The 22,912-nt window shown below is 36.7% G+C and overlaps 1 protein-coding gene across 2 annotated transcripts in view; it reads left to right on the top strand.

Moving 5' to 3' along the window:
• The window catches only part of ANAPC10 (anaphase promoting complex subunit 10), a 78,627-nt gene extending 65,723 nt beyond the window's left edge, over positions 1-12,904 (top strand). Inside the window, exon 5 of one of the 2 annotated variants that reach the window (XM_057725944.1) lies at positions 12,577-12,904. In XM_057725944.1, the coding sequence (XP_057581927.1) occupies positions 12,577-12,807 (231 nt within the window). In that variant the 3' untranslated portion in view covers positions 12,808-12,904. The remainder of the gene's footprint in view (positions 1-12,576) is intronic. The other variant, XM_057725946.1, reaches the window with a different exon arrangement.
• Positions 12,905-22,912: the final 10,008 nt, after the last annotated feature.

Here is a 22,912-nt window from a genome sequence, read left to right as displayed (position 1 = left end):
GTTCTTTGACCATTTCAATCCTGCTGCCCTATTTCTGTGCAAGCCCCTCAGAAGATCTTTTTCTCTATCACCCCCCTTGCCCTTTCCCACCTTCTACCTCAACCCCTCAGAAATCTCACCATGGTAAATGGGCAGAACACCCACTAGGGCACCAGATTTGGTCCACACCATTGTAGAAGTTTAAGGTGTACAGCATCATGGTTTGATTTACTTATATCGTGAAATGATTACCACAGCTTTAGTTAACATCTATCATCTCCTGTATTGACAGATAGTGAAAAGAAGAAAAAAAAAATTCTCTTTGTGATGAGAACTCTTAGGACCTACTCTCTTAACAACTTTCCTGGATATCATACAGCAGTGTTAGCTATGGTTACCATGTTGTACATTACACTCCTAGTACTTATTTATCTTCTCTGTTTTTCTTTTTAATGATAGTTAGGTCTGGTTAACTTGCTGTTGTTGTCCTCCAAAGATTTTCTGCAATTTCTTCTTAACATTTCTCTACCATTTTGGGCTTTTGATGAAATTATTGTTTCTAATTGACATTGACTTCAAATTTAATTCAGAATCGTTCAAGTAGATTAGTAGAACACTCTATCTAGTTCTTTTCTTTTTGGTATGCCTCTCTCTCTCTCTTTTTTTTTTAAACAGGTAACTTTAAGATCAGTTAAACTATATAACCTAAAGTCTCCAGGAACTCTTTCTGGAGGAAATTTCTCTATATAGAAACTTTTTCATTTACAAGTCCAGAATTAACGTCTTGACCCTGTGTAGCAGAGTGACTGATTTTGACCTCAAGTGACCTTCTGAGGTGGTCCCTTCTTCACTAGGGTAAAAGAGCTTGCTTTCCATAGCGAGCTCTTTGAGTTGGATTCTGTCTTTCTTGTTAAGCTGCCTTTGTGGTATCCTTACTTTTAACACATTTGGAACTTCTGAAGTTTCTTTTGGATCATATTAGACTTTCTTTCTCTACAAGTAGGTCATGATTTCTGTTAACTGGTTCTCTTCCTTCCTAAGTGAATGGATGGTTAAAATGCCAGAATTTGCTGCTTCACGTGGTAACAGTTCTCATATTGAGGGCCTACAGAATTTCATCAAGTCACAGCTATGGTTAATGAAGGAGCAGAAGGTAGTGAGAGTGGAGAGCAGAGGGCAACTTTCTTGAAGCAACTTTCAAGTCATTGTTACTTAAGATAAGCTTTGTTTATGGTGGAATTAATACTTTAAATCAACATATCCTTAGAGGATACCCTTAAATAAGTCAAGCCAGAATAGAGGTAGTGACTTAGAGGTTGCTGGTAGAAAGCAGAAGATCCTAGAGCCAGACGGAGAGATCCCTTCGTAGAGAAACTCTAATGGATTGTATTTATATACAGTGTTCACTGATAGCAGCTGATATCAAGGAAGAAATGTTGAGGAAAGGTAGTAGCTCCTATTCAGAAGTGACTTGGTGGGCTTTGGGTTGGCAGCTGTGCTGATGTTGTGGTCCATCACATGGCTTCTGCCACTAGCTGGAATACCTACTATGTAGGCTGACCCTAAAACATATATTTTATAAGTAATTAATTACATTGACTAAACAAGTTAATGGTCAAGTAATGAAGTGAAATGAAATGTTAAGGAAATATTTATTTCAAATTAATGCTAAGAATTGTCTCAGCTTATTATAGCTTTTTGGGTTAGTTATAAACACCTGTAAAGCAGTGTTTTTAATGCTCCATTTTCACCAGTCTTATATGAATTTTTCAGTATTTATTATTTATTTGCTACCCTTGTATATTAGTTTTCTATTTCTGTGTAAGAAAATTACTGCAAACCTAGTGGCTTAACACAACACATATTTATTATCTCACAGTTACTGTGAGTCAGGAGTCTAGGCATAGCTTAGCTGCATTCTCTGCTCAGGATCTCACAAGGCTGCAGTCAAGCTGTTGTCCAGGGCTGCAGTATCATCACAGGCTCAACTAGGGAAGATCCACTTCCAAGCTCACTCAGGTAGATGTATTTTTAAGCACATAACTTCAAATATCCTTTTTAGCTGAGCTTTAATAAGTCTTAACTTTATTAATCTTTGAATTTATCTGTCTTTACTAAATTACCAGCTGTTTTCTCTGTCATTTACAAATTCTCTTACTATCTTTAATAAGCCATGTTATATATTTTGTGTACAAAACTATGTTTAAATGATGATAGTGTATAAAGCTTTAAAAGCCTTAAGTTTTAAAATATAAATAAATCATGGTCAAGCACATAGTTAGGTGAAATCTAGGATTTAATAATAAACTATATCAAGGAATTGTTCTGAAAGAGAATTGATTTGGCAAGGTGGGGGGTCACTGGTGACTTTGACAAGATTGGTTTCAGTGGTGGGCACAAAATTCACATTGGAGTGGGATAAAGTAACTAGCAGGTGAAAAATTTTTTAAACTCTTAAAGGAGTTTTGCTGCGAAAAGAAACAGAGAATTGGGGCAGTATGTGGAAGAGGACATAGGTTTAAGAAAGGGTTTTATTTTTAATTTTTATGATGACAAATAGGGCATGTTTGTAATGCTGATGACAGTGGTACGGAGAAGAGAAAATGATTTGGAGAGGTAGTAATTACGGTGGCAGTAGAGTCTTTGGCTGTGAAAAAACGGGTGATATCTATTGAGCAAATGGAAGAACTGGCCTCATAAAGGTGCAGGCGCAGTTCAACTATAGTATAACAGCTGGTGGGAAGATGGTAAGTTTTTTCTCTAATTGCTTCTGTTTTCTTAGTGAAATCAGATATCAGCTCAGAGAGAGATTAGAGCAGGTGTTAGGATTTGAGGAGAAGCTCAGAAATAGCTATCCCAGAGACAGTGAAAGCAAATTTTCTGAAGGAAAATAGTAAGAATTTTGCATGGTGCTACATATATACTTGCATGTACACTTGTTGTCTTGAATTTAAAGTGAGAGCCAGTCAGCATGTTGATTATTTTTCTCCAATAGGCACTGAATTGGAAGAGAGTTGGGTTTAACCACAATTGTTGTTGTTTTCCTCAGAAAAGTTTGAAAGAATCAGAGAGGAACATTGGATTTCAGTGTATAAAGGGATTGATTATCATAATGAATTTTGGGGTACCATTGAGAAAAAGTGGGACTAAAGATATTGAATGGGTTAATGAACAGTAAAAAAGTAGCGGGAATCAGCAGTCTAGCTGTTTGGCTAGGGTTGATGCTATGGCAGTGGGGTCACTGGAAAAAGCTGGCGACTTGGGCTCTCTGGGGATGCTTTCAGTCCAGATGTCAGTGGTCTTGCAGCTACTGCTCAGAACCTGATATAGAGCGTGATGGAGGGGAGGGATAAGTGAAGTGGAGTGGAGATCAAATTTGTTGAAAGTGGAGGAGTGGAAGAGCAGAATCTGGAGCATCGATTGGATCGTCTCTGTGGATGTTGAAATCACCAGGAAGCAGGATTCTGTTACTGGAGGAACAGAATACAATCGACGCAGTGTTAAAATCAGGTCTGAAACTTCTGAAATGTTCCCTCTTTTGAGTTCCTCCCCCAACCACCACCAAATTACAAATAGGTTTTTTAATAAGATAAATACATATTTATTGAGGAAAGCATGGATAATACATAAACTTAGTGAAATGAGACTGATCCATCTTATCACCATTACAGATATTTCCTATTTATATTTTGATGGATATCCTTTCAGACTTACAAACAAATCTTATGTGTATAAGATCATGCAACACATGTTATTTAGTATTTTGCTTTTTACGACTAACCAGAGATAGCTGCAAATAACTGCAAATGTATGAAGAGGTCCATCATTTTGAATTGCTGTCGCGTATTCCAGGGTATGATGGACCACAATCACTCTTTTACTATTTCCACATAACAAATCACACTAAAACTTAGTGGTGTTAAACAATAGTAATCACTTATAATCACATGATTTCTGTTCAGGAATTTGGAAAGAGCTTGGCTAGGCATTTCTCTCTTGGAGTCTTTTATACAGTTGCAGTTGTGTGTCAGCTAGGCTGATTGGATCTGGAGGATCCCCCTCTAAAGTGGTCCAGTCATATGGCTGGCAGATTGGTGCTAATTGCTGGCTGGGGCCTTGGTTTCTTTCTCTGTGAGTCTCTCCATGGGGCTTCTTCATGTCATGGTAGTTGGCTTCCCACAGAAAGAATGGTCCAACAGATGCAGGCAGAAGCTGCAGTGCCTATTACGACCTGTCTGCAGATCATCACTTGCGACATATTATATTTGTTGCACAAAGTCAGCCCTGATTAATTGTAGGTGGGGACTACACAAGTTGGTGAATTACCAGGGCTCATGTTGGGGGCTGGCCATCACAATTGCCCTTCTATTGGTGGTCATTTAACTTGTTTGCAAGGAATATTATTATACATAGAATCTCTGTGCCCTTGTCTTAAGTATTTCCTAATAGTTTAAGAAGTAGAGTTGCTCTGTTAAGGGATAGGTACATTTAAAATTTTGATAGGTATTGCCAAGTTACTTTTCAAAACGGTTATTATACCTATTTAATTTCTATATCAGTCTATAAGAGAATACATTCCTCTCACCCTCACCAATACTTAGTGTTTCTGATTATTTTAATCTTTGCCAATCTGATAGACATTTTCCATCTGTATCTATATGTAGATACTATGTATATATAGTGTCTATTTAATTATTAGTGAGATTGAACAGTTTCCTTGTGTCTATTAGTCCATTGTGTTTCTCTTTTCTTTTCGTGAATGGCACGTGTGTTGTATATGTCCATTCTCTATTAGCGTTGATTTTTTCTTATGATTATTACTTAAGAAATTAGTCCTTCATTGTGAAATTTACACATTTTTTTTCTCAGTTTGCTATTTGTATTTTCATTTTCTTTTAGTCTTGTAGACATTTTTGAGGTTCATGTAGTCAAGTCTGTTTTTTTTTCCTTCATCATATTTGGGTTTTTGAATTGCTTTGGAAGGTGAACCCTACCAAAAGATTATGAACATGTTCCTGTATATTTTTTCTAAGACTCTTGTAGGTATGTTGTTGTGATTATTAATTTATATAGATATTAAAATTAAATATTTAAGAATTTACTTTTGTGTTTGGTATAAAGTTAATATCTAAACTTTTAATTTCATCTACTAGTGTTGCAGTGCTGGTTTTTGATCAGTCTATCCTTTCTTCACTATAAATGTTATTTTTCTACTCAATATCCGTTCTCCCTAACCTTCTCCTGATAGAACTCCAATTTTATTCAGCTCCCTACCCCCCAGAAAGTAGCCATGTGCTGCCACCTTCCCCAGCCCCAGGAAGTGAATCCTAATTCACCCAAAGCAATCATGGTGGTTCCAGTCCTCTCCTGATTGACTTAGTGGTGGATATCTAGTAAGAGCTTCCGGAAAGATGTTCCTAAAAAAGAGATTCAAGAGGGGAGCAGTACTTGATTTCTTCCTCTGGAGTAGAAGTCTAAGAAATTAAAGCATGGGGACAATGCTAGCCCACCCACATTGGAAGAATGAAAAGATGATAGCACTTTGGTCCTAGATAGCATTTTTGAGCTTCTAAATTAACCTCTCCTGTGACTGTGTTAACTCAGGTATTTGAACTGCTTGAAGTGATAAATTTCCTCATCCTTTAAGCCTCATTGAGTTAGATTTTATGTTACTTGCAGCCAAATTCATTCTGATATACCTATAATGTGAAATGCAGTACCATACCATTTATTTAATATAGCTTTATACTAGATGTTACTGTCTAGAATTGTCAGCCCTATTCCTCACCCCCATTTTTCTTTATCACATTTTAACTCTTCTTAACCCACCCTTTTTTTCCAGAAGAACTTAATTAATATTTCTATGTCTGCTTTCTTTTTGGTTTCATCTGTCAAATGTATTTTTACCATCTGCTTGTATTTAGAATATTTCTTAATCACTGAGTTAACACACAGATTTGTCTTTTTTACATAATATGTAGTTAGATTTTGAGATTTTTTTTTAAGTAACAGCTTTAATGAGATATAATTCACATACCATACAATTCACTGATTTAAGATATATATTTTTTTATCACCCCCAAAAGAAACCCTGTACTGATTAGTAGTCACTTCCCATCTTGCCCGCCCCCAGTACTCAGCCCTAGGCAACTACCAATCTACTTTCTGTATCTATGGATTTACCTACTCTGGACTTTCATATGATAGAATCATATAGAATGTGGTCCTTTATGACTGGCTTATTTCACTTATTTTCAGGATTTATCAATGTTGTGCATATATCAGTGCTTCATTTCTTTTTATTGCCAAATTAATATTCCATCGTATGCATATACCCCTATTTGTTTATCCATTTATCAGTTGCTACACATTTTGGTTGTCCATTTTGGGGCTATTATGAATAATGCTGTTACAAACATCTGTGTGCACATTTTTGTGTGGACATATGTTTTCATTTCTTGAATATAAACCTAAGGGTGGAATTGCTGGATCATATTGTAACTGTATAATCATTTGAGGAATTGCAAGACAGTTTTCCAAAGTGGCTGAACCATTATACATTTCTACCAGCAGTGTTTTAAGGTTCCAGTATCTCCACATGATTTGGGTTTTTGTTTTTTGTTGTTTTTTTTTTTTGACTCTAGCAAAGCACCTGAGTTTTTATGTGTGTGTATTTTTTATTGTGGTAAATATACATAACAAAATGTACCATTTTAATCATTTCAAAGTGTATCGTTCTGTGATGTTAAGCACATTGTGCAGGCATCACTACCATTCATCTCCAGAACGTTTTTATCTTCTCAAACTGAAACCCCACTTCCATCAAACAATAACTCCCCATTTCCTCCTCCCCCCAAACCCCTGGCAACCACCGTTTTACTTTCTATCTCTATGAATTTGTTTCCTCTAGGTGCCTCATCTGAGAGAAATCATGCAATATTTGTTCTTCTGCCACCAGCTAATTTCACTAGCATAATACCTTCAAGAGAATCTGAGTTTTTTTTAAGGTAGTGTTTGATACATGCATCTTTTATCATCTTATTTTATGCTGTCTGTGTGTCATCCTGCCATGTCCTTATACACTATTATTTCCTTTTTTCCTCTCTGTAGAGGAAATCTCTAGATTTTGAAATCAGCACCCTACTTTTAATTCTTTTATTGTTCCCTTTCGTAATTCTTTTTATGTTATATGTGTATATGTATAGTGAAATATAGGGCATAAAGGGAGCTGCACTATGATGAAGAGATTAGTGGCCAATTTTCTCTTGCCCATATATCTTTTATTTCATTTTTTGGTATAGTATAGGATTCTGGACAAAATTATTATTACTAAATTATCTTTACATTATGTAAACATTACATTAGTGTTTAAAAGCATAGACTCTGGAATCACACTGCTTGTTTGAATCACAGCTCTGCTACTTAAGCTGTATGACCGTGGTGAAGTTATGTAACCTTTCTGTGTCTCAGTTGTTCCATTTGTAACATCAGGATAATAATATTACCTGCTTTATTGCTAGGATTAAATAGATTAATTTACTTAGTGCACTTCGAGTAATACTTGGCACATAATATGGGCTATACAGGAGTTTACTGTTACCCTCATTAGCATTCTTCTTGAGAAGTTATTGTTGGCATTTACACTTTATTTTATAAATATTAATTTATTGTTTTTGGTTAACTGTGTGTGTGGTTTTTTGTTTGGTTGGTTGGTTTTTGGTTTCTTCCTCACTGTTAGGATTTTTATCATGTCTTCTTTCCTGGAGTCTTATTGTCATGTTTAAGTTATATCTCTACTACTCTGAGTCATTTTTTCATGTATGAACTGCTGTCTTGTTAACCACTGTATTTTCAGTCCCTAGAACATACGTTGGCACATAATAGGTGTTCAGTAAAGATTTGATAAATGAATGTGTGCATGGAGTCCTTGCATATCTATTAGGCTCTGCCAAAGAAAGACTTAGAGGGAAACTGCAAGTCAGGAAGAGGAAAAGGGGATTTGCCTTTCTGTTTGAATCCTGTCTGCTTTCCATCACCCTAGCAGTGTTTCTTTGCAGCAGCAGTTCCTTCTCCTAGCAAGGCTTGAGTCCAGTTTGCAGTGTCTCTGACATTCACAGTGCAATCATCCCTTGGTATCTGCGGGGGATTGGTTCCAGGGCCCCTCATGAATACCAAAATGCAAGGATATGCAAGTCCGTGTCCATAAAATGGCACTGCTCAGTTGGCCCTCCGTATCCAGGGGTTCTGCATCCGTGGATATGGAGGGCCAACTGTACCAACCCCTGAATCCCCACATCAGGAAAACCAGCACTGCTAGCCAGTTGGCATCCACTCCTCGAGGTCTGTATACCAGCCCCACAGCACTCTTTCTCCAGAAACACGAGCATCAGCCTAACAGCTCGCTCCTAGAGGTCTGTTTCAACCTCTCTTATGAACTTCTCAGTCTTAATAATTTCAGTCTCTTTGCTTTGTTCCCCAACCTTAGAATTGCACTTCTGGTGTTTGTTCCCTCCTTGATGCCTTAGTGTTCTCCTTGGCCTCTTCATTTCTCTAGTTAGAAACTTGATTCGTGCTTAGAGAATTCTCTCTTAAAATACGCTGTGTATCTCCTGACTCCACCTTGACTGAGACAGCTTATCTTTCGGAAGGTAGCCTCCATCAATAACTGTTCTCTTTGTCAGGTATCAGCAACTGCAGTCCATGGGCCAAATCTAGCCTCAGCCCTACTTTTGTAAATAAAGTTTTATTGGAATATAATCACACCCTTTCACTTTCATATTGTCTACAACTTTCACTTTGCAAAAGACAGAGTTAAGTAGTCATGATAGAAACCACATGGCCCACATCACCTATAATGTTTACTGTCTGGTCCTTTATAGAAAAAGTTTGCCAACCTCTGTCCTATATCTATAGTTAGCAGAATTTTTGGTATTTAGTAGACATGGCAATAAAAAATGTTAAGTGAGGGAATATATGGAGGAAAGAGCCAAAAAAGGAGATGATAAAAAGAATAAGGAGGAATATAAAAAAATTTACATTTCAGTGGTGATGAAAATTTTATTTATTGAGGTCTGGATCAGAAAAGGGGAAAAAAAGAAAGTTAAATTGGCAAAAGTTTACCTTTTTATTAATTTTCTGTTTAAAAATATAAAAAATGTAAATAAATTTTGCTTAAAATATATTAACCTTTTTTGGGAAGCCTCCTGCACTGTTGGTGGGAATGTAAATTGATACTTTCAATTTATGGAGTTTCCTTAAAAAAACTAAAAACAGAACTACCATATGACCCCACAATCCCACTACTGGGCATATACCCAGAGAAAACCATAATTCACAAAGATACATGTACCACAATGTGAATTCATTGCAGCACTATCTACAATAGCCAGGACATGGAAACAACCTAAATGTCCATTGACACATGAATGGATAAAGAAGATGTGGCACATGTATGCAATGGAATATTACTCAGCCATAAAAAGGAATGAAACTGAGTTATTTGTAGTAAGGTAGATGGACCTAGAGACTGTCATATAGAGTGAAGTAAGCCAGAAAGAGAAAAACAAATACCATATGCTAACACATATATATGGAATCTAGAAAAATGGTACTGATGAACATAATGGCAGAGCAGGAATAAAGATGCAGTCGTAGAGAACAGACTGGAGGACACAGGAGGGGAAGGGGAGGCTGGGATGTAATAAGAGAGCAGCATTGACATATATACACTACCAAATGTAAAATAGATAGCTAGTGGGAAGCTGCTGCATAGCATGGGGAGATAAGCTCGGTCCTTTGTGACAACCTAGAGGGTTGGGAGGGAGGAGATATGGGGATATATGTATACATATAGCTGACTCACTTTGTTGTACAGCAGAAACTATCCAATAAAGATGTATAAAAAATAACCTTTTAATCAAACTTATAAAAAACATTAAAATTATATCTACTATATGTACTTGAGTTTTTTTTAAGTCCATGAAATAAGTTAAAATATGGCAGTACCAGAATAATAACTTTTTAGAGATGACTGAGAATTTTCAACAGGGCACATAGAACTGAAGTAGACACATGTGTTGATGTTTATGACTTTCAGGCAATGTAGTTGATTGTGAAGCCATTTGAGAGATGTTAACAGCTATACATACTTTGTAATGTACTGTTGGTAACTGAGATCAGCAAACTTTTCATGTTCTGAAGAAATAGTTTACTAATAGTATTTATTGAATAATTTACTGCATTTACAATTCTGTACATATCATGCCCCAAATCATATGCTGTAAAATCTTAATATAACTTCCAATACAGTGAAGCATTTAAAAAATACTCTGGGAAGTTCCCTGGTGGTGAAGTGGCTAAGAATTTGCCTGTCAAATGCAGGGAACACGGGTTCAATGCTTGGTCCAAGAAAATCCTACATGCCGTGGAGCAACTAAGCCCATGCGCCACAGCTACCGAAGCCCGCGTGCCTAGATCCCATGCTCTGCAACAAGAGAAGCCACCACACTGAGAAGCCTGCGCAACAAAGAATAGCCCCTGCTGGCCACAACTAGAGAAAGCCTGCATGCAGCAACAAAGACCCAACACAGCCAAAAATAAAATAAATACATAAATAATAAATCTTAAAAAAAAAAAAATTACTCTGAAAATAACATTGAGTCTATCAGAAATAGTAGTTAAATTTATCAAAAACATTCTATTAGTAAGGAGTTGAATAGAATCTCAGTTTTACTTGTCAGTCATTAGTGAAATTCATTGTTTTACATTTACCTAGAGAATAGATTATTCCAACCAGAAGTGCTTTCCCCCTCCTCTGAACTCCTGTGTGTATCTATTACAATAGTTTCCGATTGTTACTACAAAAGATTACCACACACTTAGTGGCTTAAAACAACACACAATTATTATCTTACAATTCTGAAGGTCAGAATTCCAAAATGGGTCTAATGGATTAAAATCAGGGTGTCAGCAAGGCGCATTCTTTTCTGGAGATCCTAAGGGAGAACTGTTCCTTGCTTTTTCCAGCTTTTAGAGGCTGCCCGCATTCCTTGGCTTGTGGTTACATCACTCAGCCTTTGCTTCCATCATCACATCTCCTTTTCTGTCTCTCCTGCCTTCCTCTTATGACCTGTGATTACATTGGGCCCACCCAGGTAGTCCAGGATAATCCTCCCACACCCAGATGTTAAAATTAATCACATCTGTGAAGTCCCTTTGCCATGTAAGTTAATATATTCAGGGGATTTGGGGAGGAACATGGACATCTCTGGGGGGCTATTATTCTGCCTACTACATCTTTCTTCTTTTATTTAGAATCATTGAATGTCAGAGCTGAAAAGGACATTGGATGAAAACTTGTCCAATCCTTTTACTTTACACATGAAGAAACTGAATGAAACCAGAGAGCTTGTTTGTCTGCCTCTAAGCTTTTTTTAAGATATTGAACAAGGCTTATTTATGTTTTGTGTGCCTAACTATACTTACAGTAATAACTTGAATATTTTAAGTACTCAGTGACTATTTATTGCCTGAATGATTAAAAGGTTAGTGATAGAAACCAGATATATCTAGTCTGTGACTCAATTATTTTAAGTTAGTGCTAATAGAAGTTTATAAAAAGCCACTGACTGAAAATACCATGAAGGGTAGAGATTCATTTATTATTTTATTTTGTAATTAAAAGAAGGAAATTATTCCATCTTAAAAATAACGACCTTTTTAAGTATTCCAATACTCTGTCTGTTGCCTCTTGTTTTTCTAGAGTAACTCATGGAATCCAGGTTTAGTTTCTTTGATATTCATTGCTGTTGGGCTGGGTTGATGAGATAAACCTGTATTTTCCGTAATGCATATTTTTCATATGTGTTCAATAGTTAGGATATTTTAAAAATCAATATTTATCTTTTAAAAACTATTTCATAACTTTAGGAAACATTTTAGAAATTTAGGTTTATTTTTTGAGTTATGATTTTTCTTCCTTTGTTAAGGAAGGATCGTTTGGACTCTTGGTTAAAATAAAATGAAAAATTTTAAAAAGTGTATCTGGCACTTCTTTTTGAAAAACATTAAAAACTAGATTTTAGGTTTAGATTGTCATTCAGACTAGATAAATCACTTACTGTTTTCCAAGAAAAAAAAGCTTTGTCTGGTGCTTGTGCAATGACTGATTTTCTTTTAATATTCTTGTGATTTATATAGACTCTAATTTTTTGTTATCTGAGTTTGGATATATTAGGCATGGTTCTTGAAATAAAATACATCAGAAACATCATGTTCTAAGCATTTAGAGTTTTTTCTTACTTGTATCAGCATGGTTTTTCAGTGGCCCTATACATCTATACATGTCTAAATGTTATACAAATTTCTACAGATACTAAGATTGCAAATAATTCTACTTTTATTTTGTCTACTAAGATGGTACATGGAAAGTGCTTAGCAACTGTAAAAAAGGACCATGGTAAAAGGGCCCATAACTGATCATGTTTATTGTCATGCTCTTAGAAAAATGTTCATCATAAGTCAACTTTAGAATGCATTCATTATAATAATTTATATTCATTGAGTGAGAACATAATCTGACTTTTCTTTTCTTGGCAGCAACTTGAATTGGTGGAACCAAGTGGCTGGATTCACGTTCCCTTAACTGATAATCATAAGAAGCCAACTCGCACATTCATGATACAGATTGCTGTTCTAGCCAATCATCAAAATGGAAGAGACACCCATATGAGACAGATTAAAATATACACACCAGTGGAAGAGAGCTCCATTGGTAAATTTCCTCGATGTACAACTATTGATTTCATGATGTATCGCTCAATAAGGTAACCTTGAAACAGAACAGAAGTCATTAAACATGTCTTTATCTTGTCAGTAAATATTAAAACTGGTATCTTTATTGAAAAATGCTTCAATTATTTTGCAATTTTGTATGCATTGAAAAGTATTTTATTGTAACTTTAATAAATAAATTTTGGGTCATACTATATTTTCTTTAACATATAATAAAGCTCACATATTTTATAATTATTAAAATGAATTTGAGCCAATCATTAAATTTTTCCTTATATCAAAAGAAAACCAGTTGAGCTGAAAATTTTTAAGATAACACAATTTTTTACTAACTAGGTAATTATTTCATATAGTGATCATGCATTAGAGTAATGATTTACTGCATGTTTGGGAACAAAACTATGTTTTATCAGTAGATGTTATCTTTAATAGGCCAAAAGTATTATTATTATTTTCTATCCAGAGGAAGCTTCTTCTATTAATATTAGGCCTTTTTAAAAACTGTGTCAAACTAAGCTTAGCATTCAGTGTCTGATGAGAACCATTCTAATTTGGAGAATGTAATTAATTGTGTCATAATTATTGTACTTCCATGAGATATTTTTTAACCCTAGGATTGCCAGTATAATCTTCTGTTTATCTTAATTCTAATGCTGCTTATAGAATAGTTTCAAATTTGTGTCTGACACTGAAGGATTCCCTGAGGATAACATAGCTCTCGAAAATTGTAAAAATATATGAAATTGTTCTTTACATATAAAAATATTTTAAAGGCCCTTAAATGAGTTTTCTTTCCATGGTTTAGCATGTGTCAGTTTGATTTGTATATCTTCCCCAGCACCGTCTGCCACCCCATATCTATTACTTTGGGGGAGACAGAACTTCCTCATATTGGCTCTTTTTTTTTCTTTTTGTGGCTGTGCCACATGGCTTGTAGGATCTTAGTTCCCTGACCAAGGATGGAACCTTGGCCCTTGGCAGTGAAAGCACAGAGTCCTAACCACTGGACCACCAGGGAATTCCCACCCCATATTGGCTCTTGTTTGGGAAAGACCCCTCAGAGTTTCTTGCATTACTGGATAGACTGAATTCTTAAATTAGCAAAGTTTAAAAAATAATTATGTGTTTAATAAATACAGCAAGATCTTTCTTGATCTACCCCCTAAAGTAATGGAAATAAAAACAAAAATAAATAAGTGGAACCTAATGAAACTTCAAAGCTTCTGCACAGCAAAGGAAACTATAAGCAAGACGAAAAGACAGCCCTCAGAATGGGAGAAAATATTTGCAAACAAATCAATAGACAAAGGACTAATCTCCAAAATATATAAACAGTTGATGCAGCTCAATATTAAAAAAACGAACAACCCAATCAAAAGATGGGCAGAATACCTAAATAGGCATTTCTCCAAAGAAGACATACGGATGGCCAACAGGCACATGAAAAGCTGCTCAACATCACTCATTATTAGAGAAATGCAAATCAAAACTACAATGAGGTATCACCTCACACTGGTGAGAATAGGCATCATCAGAAAGTCTACAAACAGTAAATGCTGGAGAGGGTGTGGAGAAAAGGGAACGCTTTTGCACTGTTGGTGGGAATGTCAACTGATACAGCCACTATGGAGAACAGCATGGAGGTTCCTTGCAAAACTAAAAATAGAACTACCATATGACCCAGCAATCCCACTGCTGGGCATATACCCAGAGAACACCATTAATTCAAAAAGACACATGCCCTCCAATATTCACTGCAGCGCTATTTACAATAGCCAGGACATGGAAGCAACCTAAATGCCCATCAACAGATGAATGGATAAAAAAGATGTGGTACATATATACTGTGGAATGTTACTCAGCTGTAAAGAGCAATGAAACTGGGATATTTGTAGAGACATGGATGGAACTAAAGACTGTCATACAGAGTGAAGTGAGTCAGAAAGAGAAAAACAAATATCATATATTAACACATATATGTGGACTATAGAAAAATGGTACAAATCAACCGGTTTGCAAGGCAGAAATAGAGACACAGATGTAGAGGACAAACATATGGACACCAAATGGGGAAAGCAGGGAGGGTTGGGGGGGAATGAATTGGGAGATTGGGATACCAAATTGTATACTCTAAATATATGCAGTTTATTGTATGTTAACTGTATCTCAATAAAAGTTCTTAAAAATAATAATGATTATGTGTTTGATTTATTTGGCAAAGTACTAATTTACATGGATGCTATAAAAAATGGTTTCATTCCCTCACTCAGCAGAATCTCAGCTCTTTTTTCCATGAGTTGCACAAAGAGTTTGTCATTTTCATTTTGTTGTCTTTAAAGTAAGAAGTATGGTAGGTGACTACATGATCTCCAAAAAGTCTGTAACCAAAACTCATTTGAGATCAGTGAATTACTCCTGAGTATAGATGTGTGATGCTGGGAAGGGTAGAAGAGAGGGTTGAAGAAAAACAGATGGATAGGAATTAAAAGAAAAGGAGAGATTCAAGGAAATAAGAAGAGCAATATATACTTGGCACTGTATCAGATATTCTGTGTTAGTCTGATAAGGAAAACATTCATGTAAACAATAGGGTCTTAGTCTAAGAGACAGAGAAATCTAATAAAAAGTACAAGAGCTTTTATTAGTAATAATGTTACTGTTTGCTAACTGCTTTTAAAATTTTGCTTAAAAGAAAAAAAAGAGGAGGACTAATTATCATTTAGCTGATCTAGTCTATTTCCTACTACTAATAGTTTGTGAAGAAACTCCTAAAATTAGAAAGGATTAAGAAGAATGTTGGGAAAATCAGTATGTTTTCTACTTCTACTCCCTTTCCCTGTTTTTCATAAGGTAGTCAGCTGGCTGACCACCTCATTAGGCATGGGAAAACTTGGTAGCCAAGATTATGGAGGTAATGCTTCACCTTATTTTAAGAATTATCTGAAGTAAAGACAAACCATATATTACATTAACAACAGAATTATCTGAAGCAGTTTCATTTTTGTTTTGAAAATGCAAATTATATATCCAACAAAAATTTGTATCTAGAATATATAAAGAACCCTTATCACTTAATAGGAGGAAGACAAACAATCCCATTAAAGTGAGCAAAAGATTTAAACAATTATTTCACCAAAGAAGACATATGATTGGCAAATAAGCATATGAAAAGATGCTCAACTTTATTGGATGTTAGTGAAATGCAAATTAAAATCATAATGAGATGCCACTTCACAGCCACTGGAATGGCTATGATTAAAAAGACAATTACAGAGAGAAAAGATGGCGGCGAAGTAGAGAGATGTGGAGTGAATCCCTCTCCACAGATGCATTGGGAATGCACGGAAGGATGCAGTAATTCCCACAGAGAACCAGCTGAACACCAGCAGACGGCCTCGGACACCAGAAAGGGCTGCGGGGGGCCCGATATAGCCTGTAAGGAGGCATCTACGAGGGCTCAAAGAGGGTGAAGCGGCGGAGCTGTGGCAGACGGGAGGGAGTGAGAAACATACGGAGGGTCCACAGCGCAGCTCAGAGTTCCCGGACCCAGACATCCATCCACGGCTGAACGGAGGGTCCAGGAGCGGGAGCGTAGGAACCGGAGAGCTGGGTCAGGGGGAGAAACATTGTTGCCGGTAGGGTGACGGACCGAGAGGACAGGAGGGAGGAGGTCCGCGGAGAGGAGTGCCCGTCCCCGAGAGCTGCCCGGCCATGATGGCGGCTGGAGGCTGCAGGCTCAAGGGCAGGGGGGAGGAGCCACGCGAGTAGCCTCTCCCTCTCTTTCGGCGCCTCTGCAACAGGCAGTGGAGAGACGCCCTGTGGGCCACCTAAGGCGCTCAGGGATAACAAGCACCCTCAGGCACTTGGGCGGGGCTAGATTAAAACCCCTTGCCACGCTAGCAGCAGGGAGGCTGCCGAGAGAAGAAAAAAAAAAAACAACAGCATCAAAAAGAAAAAAACCCCGAGAGAGGCCCAACTCTAAGACTTTCTGTGTACGCCTGAGCCACCAGCGCCCTCTACAACAGGCACCTCCAAGCCTGACGGAAACAACAGTGCGCCACTGCTCACTCACTCCCAGGAGAAGGAGCCACTATTGTACCCTCTCCCTCCCCACACACCGACGCTTACAGACGAACAATAAAGGAACCTCTGCTGGTCACAGAATAACGCAAAAAAAAAAACCCAAGGCAAGGAGAAGGACACTCACAGCTGAGATGCTAAGGAAACAGAAATAGTAGTATCAATACCTATTGAACTGGTCCATTCTGGGATCAGTTCTGGATTTTTTTTTTTTCTTTCTCTCTCTCTCTCTCTTTTTTTTTTTTTGATTTACTAAATACGATCTTAGCCCTAAGGGATCTACAAGTTTTATAACATAATTTTTTAACGATATTTTTTATTCTTTTTTTTTTTTTGATTTATTAAATACGCTCTTAGCCCTAAGGGATCTGCAAGTTTTATAACATAATTTTTTAATGATATTTTTTATTCTTTTTTTTGTTTGTTTTTTGCCTTTTTATATACTTCTATATCTAGCTAAGTTTTTGGTAGTACGGACAAAATATCTCTCATACTTTCCTTTCATCCCCATCTTTTATACATTTCTATTCCTTTCTTTTTATTTGCATATTTCCAACCACATTACGCTCTTCTGTTCCCCTTTCTTCCAGCCTTTTTAAGTTTATTTTATCTTAACATACTTATAAGCAACACTATCGATCTGCTCAGACTCCTTGCTGTATTCTCCAGATGACGCACTGCCTTGGTATTTAATATTAAGCTTTTGTCTTTATCTTAGTTCTTAGTACAGGTGTCTAATTACATTCTGAGAATCTCCATTCTCTCTGGTGGTACTCCAGTTCTTTTCTATATTTGATCCTAGCTTACAAAATCTCCCTGGATTGATGTTTGTATGTGTAGGGTGTTATTTGTTGTTTGTTTGCTTTTGCTTTTGTCTCTGATTTGTTCTGTTTCAGTTGTCAGTTTCTGCTGGGTTTCTCTTTGAATATCTGATAGCACACTGGGGTTCTGTCAGGTCTTTCTAGAGCCTTATGTCCTAACGGATTCAGTAGTTGTGTGTCTTATACATGTATGTGTTCCCTAGACTTAATATTCGTTTAATCCAATACTTGGACATTAGTCTGAGGCTTGGACAGTCTTCTGTAAACACCTCTATCGCCAGGACAAGCAACCCCAAAAGTTTGGACAACCATGAGGAAACAAAGAAACACCATGCAGGCAAAGGAGCAGGAAAAAAACCCACAAGACCAAATAAATGAAGAGGAAATAGGAAAAATGCCTGAAAAAGAATTTAGAGTAATGATAGTAAAAATGATACAAAATCTCGATAACAAAATAGAGAAAGTACAAGAAACAGTTCATAAGAACTCAGAAAAACAAACAGCAATGGATAACAAAATAACTGAAATTAAAAATACTCTAGATGCTATAACCAGCAGAATGACTGAGGCAGAAGAACGAATAAGTGAGTTGGAAGATAGAATGGGGGAAATAACTGCCACAGAGCAGGAAAAAGAAAAAAGAATAAAAAGATTAGAAGACAGTCTCAGAGACCTCAGTGATAACCTTAAACGTACCAACATTCGAATTATAGGCATCCCAGAAGAAGAAGAAAACAAGAAAGGGTCTGAGAAAATATTTGAAGAGGTTATAGTGGAAAACTTCCCCAACATGGGAAAGGAAATAATTCACCAAGTCCAAGAAGCACAGAGAGTCCCATACAGAATAAACCCAAGGAGAAATACACCAAGACACATATTAATCAAACTAACGACAATTCAACACAAAGAAAAAATATTAAAAGCAGCAAGAGAAAAGCAACAAACAACATATAAGGGGAAACCCATAAGGATAACAGCTGACCTTTCTACAGAAACTCTGCAGGCCAGAAGGGAATGGCAGGATATACTGAAAGTCCTGAAAGAGAGAAACGTACAGCCAAGAATACTCTACCCAGCAAGAATCTCATTCAGATTTGAGGGAGAAATCAAAAGCTTTCCAGACAAGCAAAAATTAAGAGAATTCAGCACCACCAAACCAGCCTTACAACAAGTGCTAAAGGAACTTCTCTAAGTAGGAAACACAAGAAAAGGAAAACACCTACAAATACAAACCCAAAACAATTAAGAAAATGGTAACTGGAACACACATGTCAATAATCACTTTAAATGTAAATGGGTTAAATGCTCCAACCAAAAGACACAGACTGGCTGAATGGATACAAAAGCAAGACCCTTCTATATGCTGCCTACAAGAAACCCACTTCAGACCAAGGGATACATATAGTCTGAAAGTAAAGGGATGGAAAAAGATATTCCATGCAAACGGAAGTCAAAAGAAAGCTGGAGTAGCAATACTCATATCAGACAAATTAGACTTGAAAGTAAAGACTATTAAAAAAGACAAGGAAGGACACTACATAATGATCAAGGGATCCATTCAAGAAGAACATATCACAATGGTAAATATCTATGCCTCCAATATAGGAGCACCTCAATACATAAGGCAAATGCTAACAGCTATAAAAGGGGACATCGACAGTAACACAATAATAGTGGGAGACTTGAACACCCCACTTACATCAATGGACAGATCATCCAAACAGAAAATAAAAAAAAACACACAAGCTTTAAATGACACATTATACCATCTCGACTTCATTGATATTTATAGGACATTCCATCCAAAAACGACAGACTACACTTTCTTCTCAAGTGCACACGGAACATTTTCCAGGATAGATCACATCTTGGGTCACAAATCAAACCTCAGCAAATTCAAGAAAATTGAAATCATATCAAGCATCTTCTCAGACCACAACACCATGAGACTAGATATCAATTACAGGAAAAAAACTGCAAAAAAGACAAACACATGGAGGCTAAACAATTCACTCTTAAACAACCAAGGAATCACTAAAGAAATCAAAGAGGAAATCAAAAAATATCTAGAAACAAATGACAACGAAAACACAACAACCCAAAACCTATGGGACGCAGCAAAAGCAGTTCTAAGAGGGAAGTTTATAGCAATACAGTCCTACCTTAAGAAACAAGAAAATGATCGAATAAACAACCTAACCTTACACCTAAAACAACTAGAGAAAGAAGAACAAAGAAACCCCAAAGTGAGCAGAAGGAAAGAAATCATAAAGATCAGAGCAGAAATAAATGAAAAAGAAAGGAAAGAAACCATAAGAAAAATAAATAAAACTAAAAGCTGGTTCTTTGAGAAGATTAACAAAATTGATAAACCATTAGCCAGACTCCTCAAGAAAAAAAGGGAGAAGATGCAAATCAACAGAATTAGAAATGAAAAAGGAGAAGTAACAACGGACACCTCAGAAATACAAAACATCATGAGAGACTACTACAAGCAACTATATGCCAATCAATTGGATAACCTGGAAGAAATGGATACATTCTTAGAAAAATACAATCTTCCAAGACTGAACCAGGAAGAAATAGAAACCATGAACAGACCAATCACAAGTACGGAAATTGAGGCAGTGATTAAAAATCTCCCAACACACAAAAGCCCAGGACCAGGTGGGTTCACAGGCGAATTCTATCAAACATTTCGAGAAGAGTTAATACCTATCCTTCTCAAACTCTTCCAAAATATTGCAGAAGGCGGAACACTCCCAAACTTATTCTACGAGGCCACCATCACCCTGATACCAAAACCAGGCAAAGATGTCACAAAAAAAGAAAACTACAGACCAATATCACTGATGAATATAGATGCAAAAATCCTCAACAAAATACTAGCTAACAGACTCCAACAGCACATTAAAAAAATCATACACCATGATCAAGTGGGGTTTATCCCTGGGATGCAAGGATTCTTCAATATACGCAAATCTATCAACGTGATCCATCATATCAACAAATTGAAGGATAAAATGATCATTTCAATAGATGCAGAAAAAGCTTTTGACAAAGTTCAACATCCATTTATGATAAAAGCTCTCCAGAAAATGGGCATAGAAGGAAATTACCTCAACATAATAAAAGCCATATATGAAAAACCAAAAGCCAACATCATTCTCAATGGGGAAAAACTGGAAGAATTCCCTCTAAGGACAGGAACAAGACAAGGGTGTCCACTCTCACCAGTGTTATTCAACATAGTTTTGGAAGTTTTAGCCACAGCAATCAGAGAAGAAAAAGAAATAAAAGGAATCCAAATTGGAAAAGAAGAAGTAAAATTGTCACTCTTTGCAGATGACATGATATTATATATAGAAAAGCCTAAAGACTCTACCAGAAAACTGCTAGCACTAATTGATGAGTTTAGTAAAGTAGCAGGATACAAAATTAATGCACAGAAATCTCTTGCATTCCTATACACTAACAACGGAAGAGCAGAAAGAGAAATTAAGGAAACTCTCCCATTCACCATTGCAACAAAAAGAATAAAATACCTAGGAATAAACCTGCCTAAGGAGGCAAAAGATCTGTATGCAGAAAACTTTAAGACATTGATGAAAGAAATCAAAGACGACACAAACAGATGGAGGGACATACAATGTTCCTGGATTGGAAGAATCAACATAGCGAAAATGTCTGTACTACCCAAAGCAATTTACAGATTCAATGCAATCCCGATCAAATTACCAATGGCATTTTTCACAGAACTAGAGCAAGAAATCTCACGATTTGTATGGAAACACAAAAGACCCCGAATAGCCAAAGCAATCTTGAGAAGGAAAAATGGAGTTGGTGGAATCAGGCTTCCTGACTTCAAACTATACTACAAGACCATAGTGATCAAGACAGTATGGTACTGGCACAAAAACAGAAAGGACGATCAATGGAATAGAATAGAGAACTCAGAAGTAAGCCCAAACACATATGGGCACCTTATCTTTGACAAAGGAGGCACGAGTATACAATGGAAAAAAGACAGCCTCTTCAATAAGTGGTGCTGGGAAAATTGGACAGCAACATGTAAAAGAATGAAATTAGAACACTTCCTAACACCATACACAAAAATAAACTCCAAGTGGATAAAAGACCTACATGTAAGGCCAGACACTATAAAACTCCTAGAGGAAAACATAGGCAGAACACTCTATGACATCCATCAAAGCAACATCCTTTTTGACCCACCTCCTAGAATCATGGAAATAAAATCAAGAATAAACGAATGGGACCTCATGAAACTTAAAAGCTTTTGCACAGCAAAAGAAACCATAAACAAGACTAAAAGGCAACCCTCAGAATGGGAAAAAATAATTGCCTATGAAACAACGGACAAAGGATTAACCTCCAAAATATACAAGCAGCTCATGCAGCTTAATACCAAAAAAGCAAGTAACCCAATCCACAAATGGGCAGAAGACCTAAATAGACATTTCTCCAAAGAAGACATACAGATGGCCAACAAACACATGAAAAGATGCTCAACATCACTAATCATCAGAGAAATGCAAGTCAAAGCCACAATGAGGTATCACCTCACACCAATCAGAATGGCCATCATCACAAAGTCTGGAAACCACAAATGTTGGAGAGGGTGTGGAGAAAAGGGAACTCTCCTGCACTGTTGGTGGGACTGTAAGTTGGTACAGCCACTATGGAAAACAATTTGGAGGTTCCTTAAAAAACTACACATAGAACTACCATATGATCCAGTAATCCCACTCCTGGGCATATACCCAAAGAAAACCATAATCCCAAAAGAAACTTGTACCATAATGTTTATTGCAGCACTCTTTACAATAGCCAGGACATGGAAGCAACCTAAATGCCCATCAACAAATGAATGGATACAGAAGATGTGGCATATATATACAATGGAATATTACTCAGCTATAAAAAGGGATGAGATGGAGCTATATGTAATGAGGTGGATAGAACTACAATCTGTCATGCATAGTGAAGTAAGTCAGAAAGAGAAGGACAAATATTGTATACTAACTCACATATACGGAATCTAAAAATGGTACTGATGAACTCAGTGACAAGAATAAGGATGCAGATACAGAGAATGGACTGGAGAACTCGAGGTATGGGAGGGGGCGGGGGGTGAAGGGGAAACTGAGACGAAGCGAGAGAGTAGCACAGACATATATATACTACCAACTGTAAAATAGTCAGTGGGAAGTTGTTGTATA

Source organism: Hippopotamus amphibius, chromosome 3 (genome assembly GCF_030028045.1).
Source record: "Hippopotamus amphibius kiboko isolate mHipAmp2 chromosome 3, mHipAmp2.hap2, whole genome shotgun sequence".
NCBI lineage: Eukaryota > Metazoa > Chordata > Mammalia > Artiodactyla > Hippopotamidae > Hippopotamus > Hippopotamus amphibius.
This window is presented reverse-complemented; position numbering and strand designations above follow the sequence as displayed.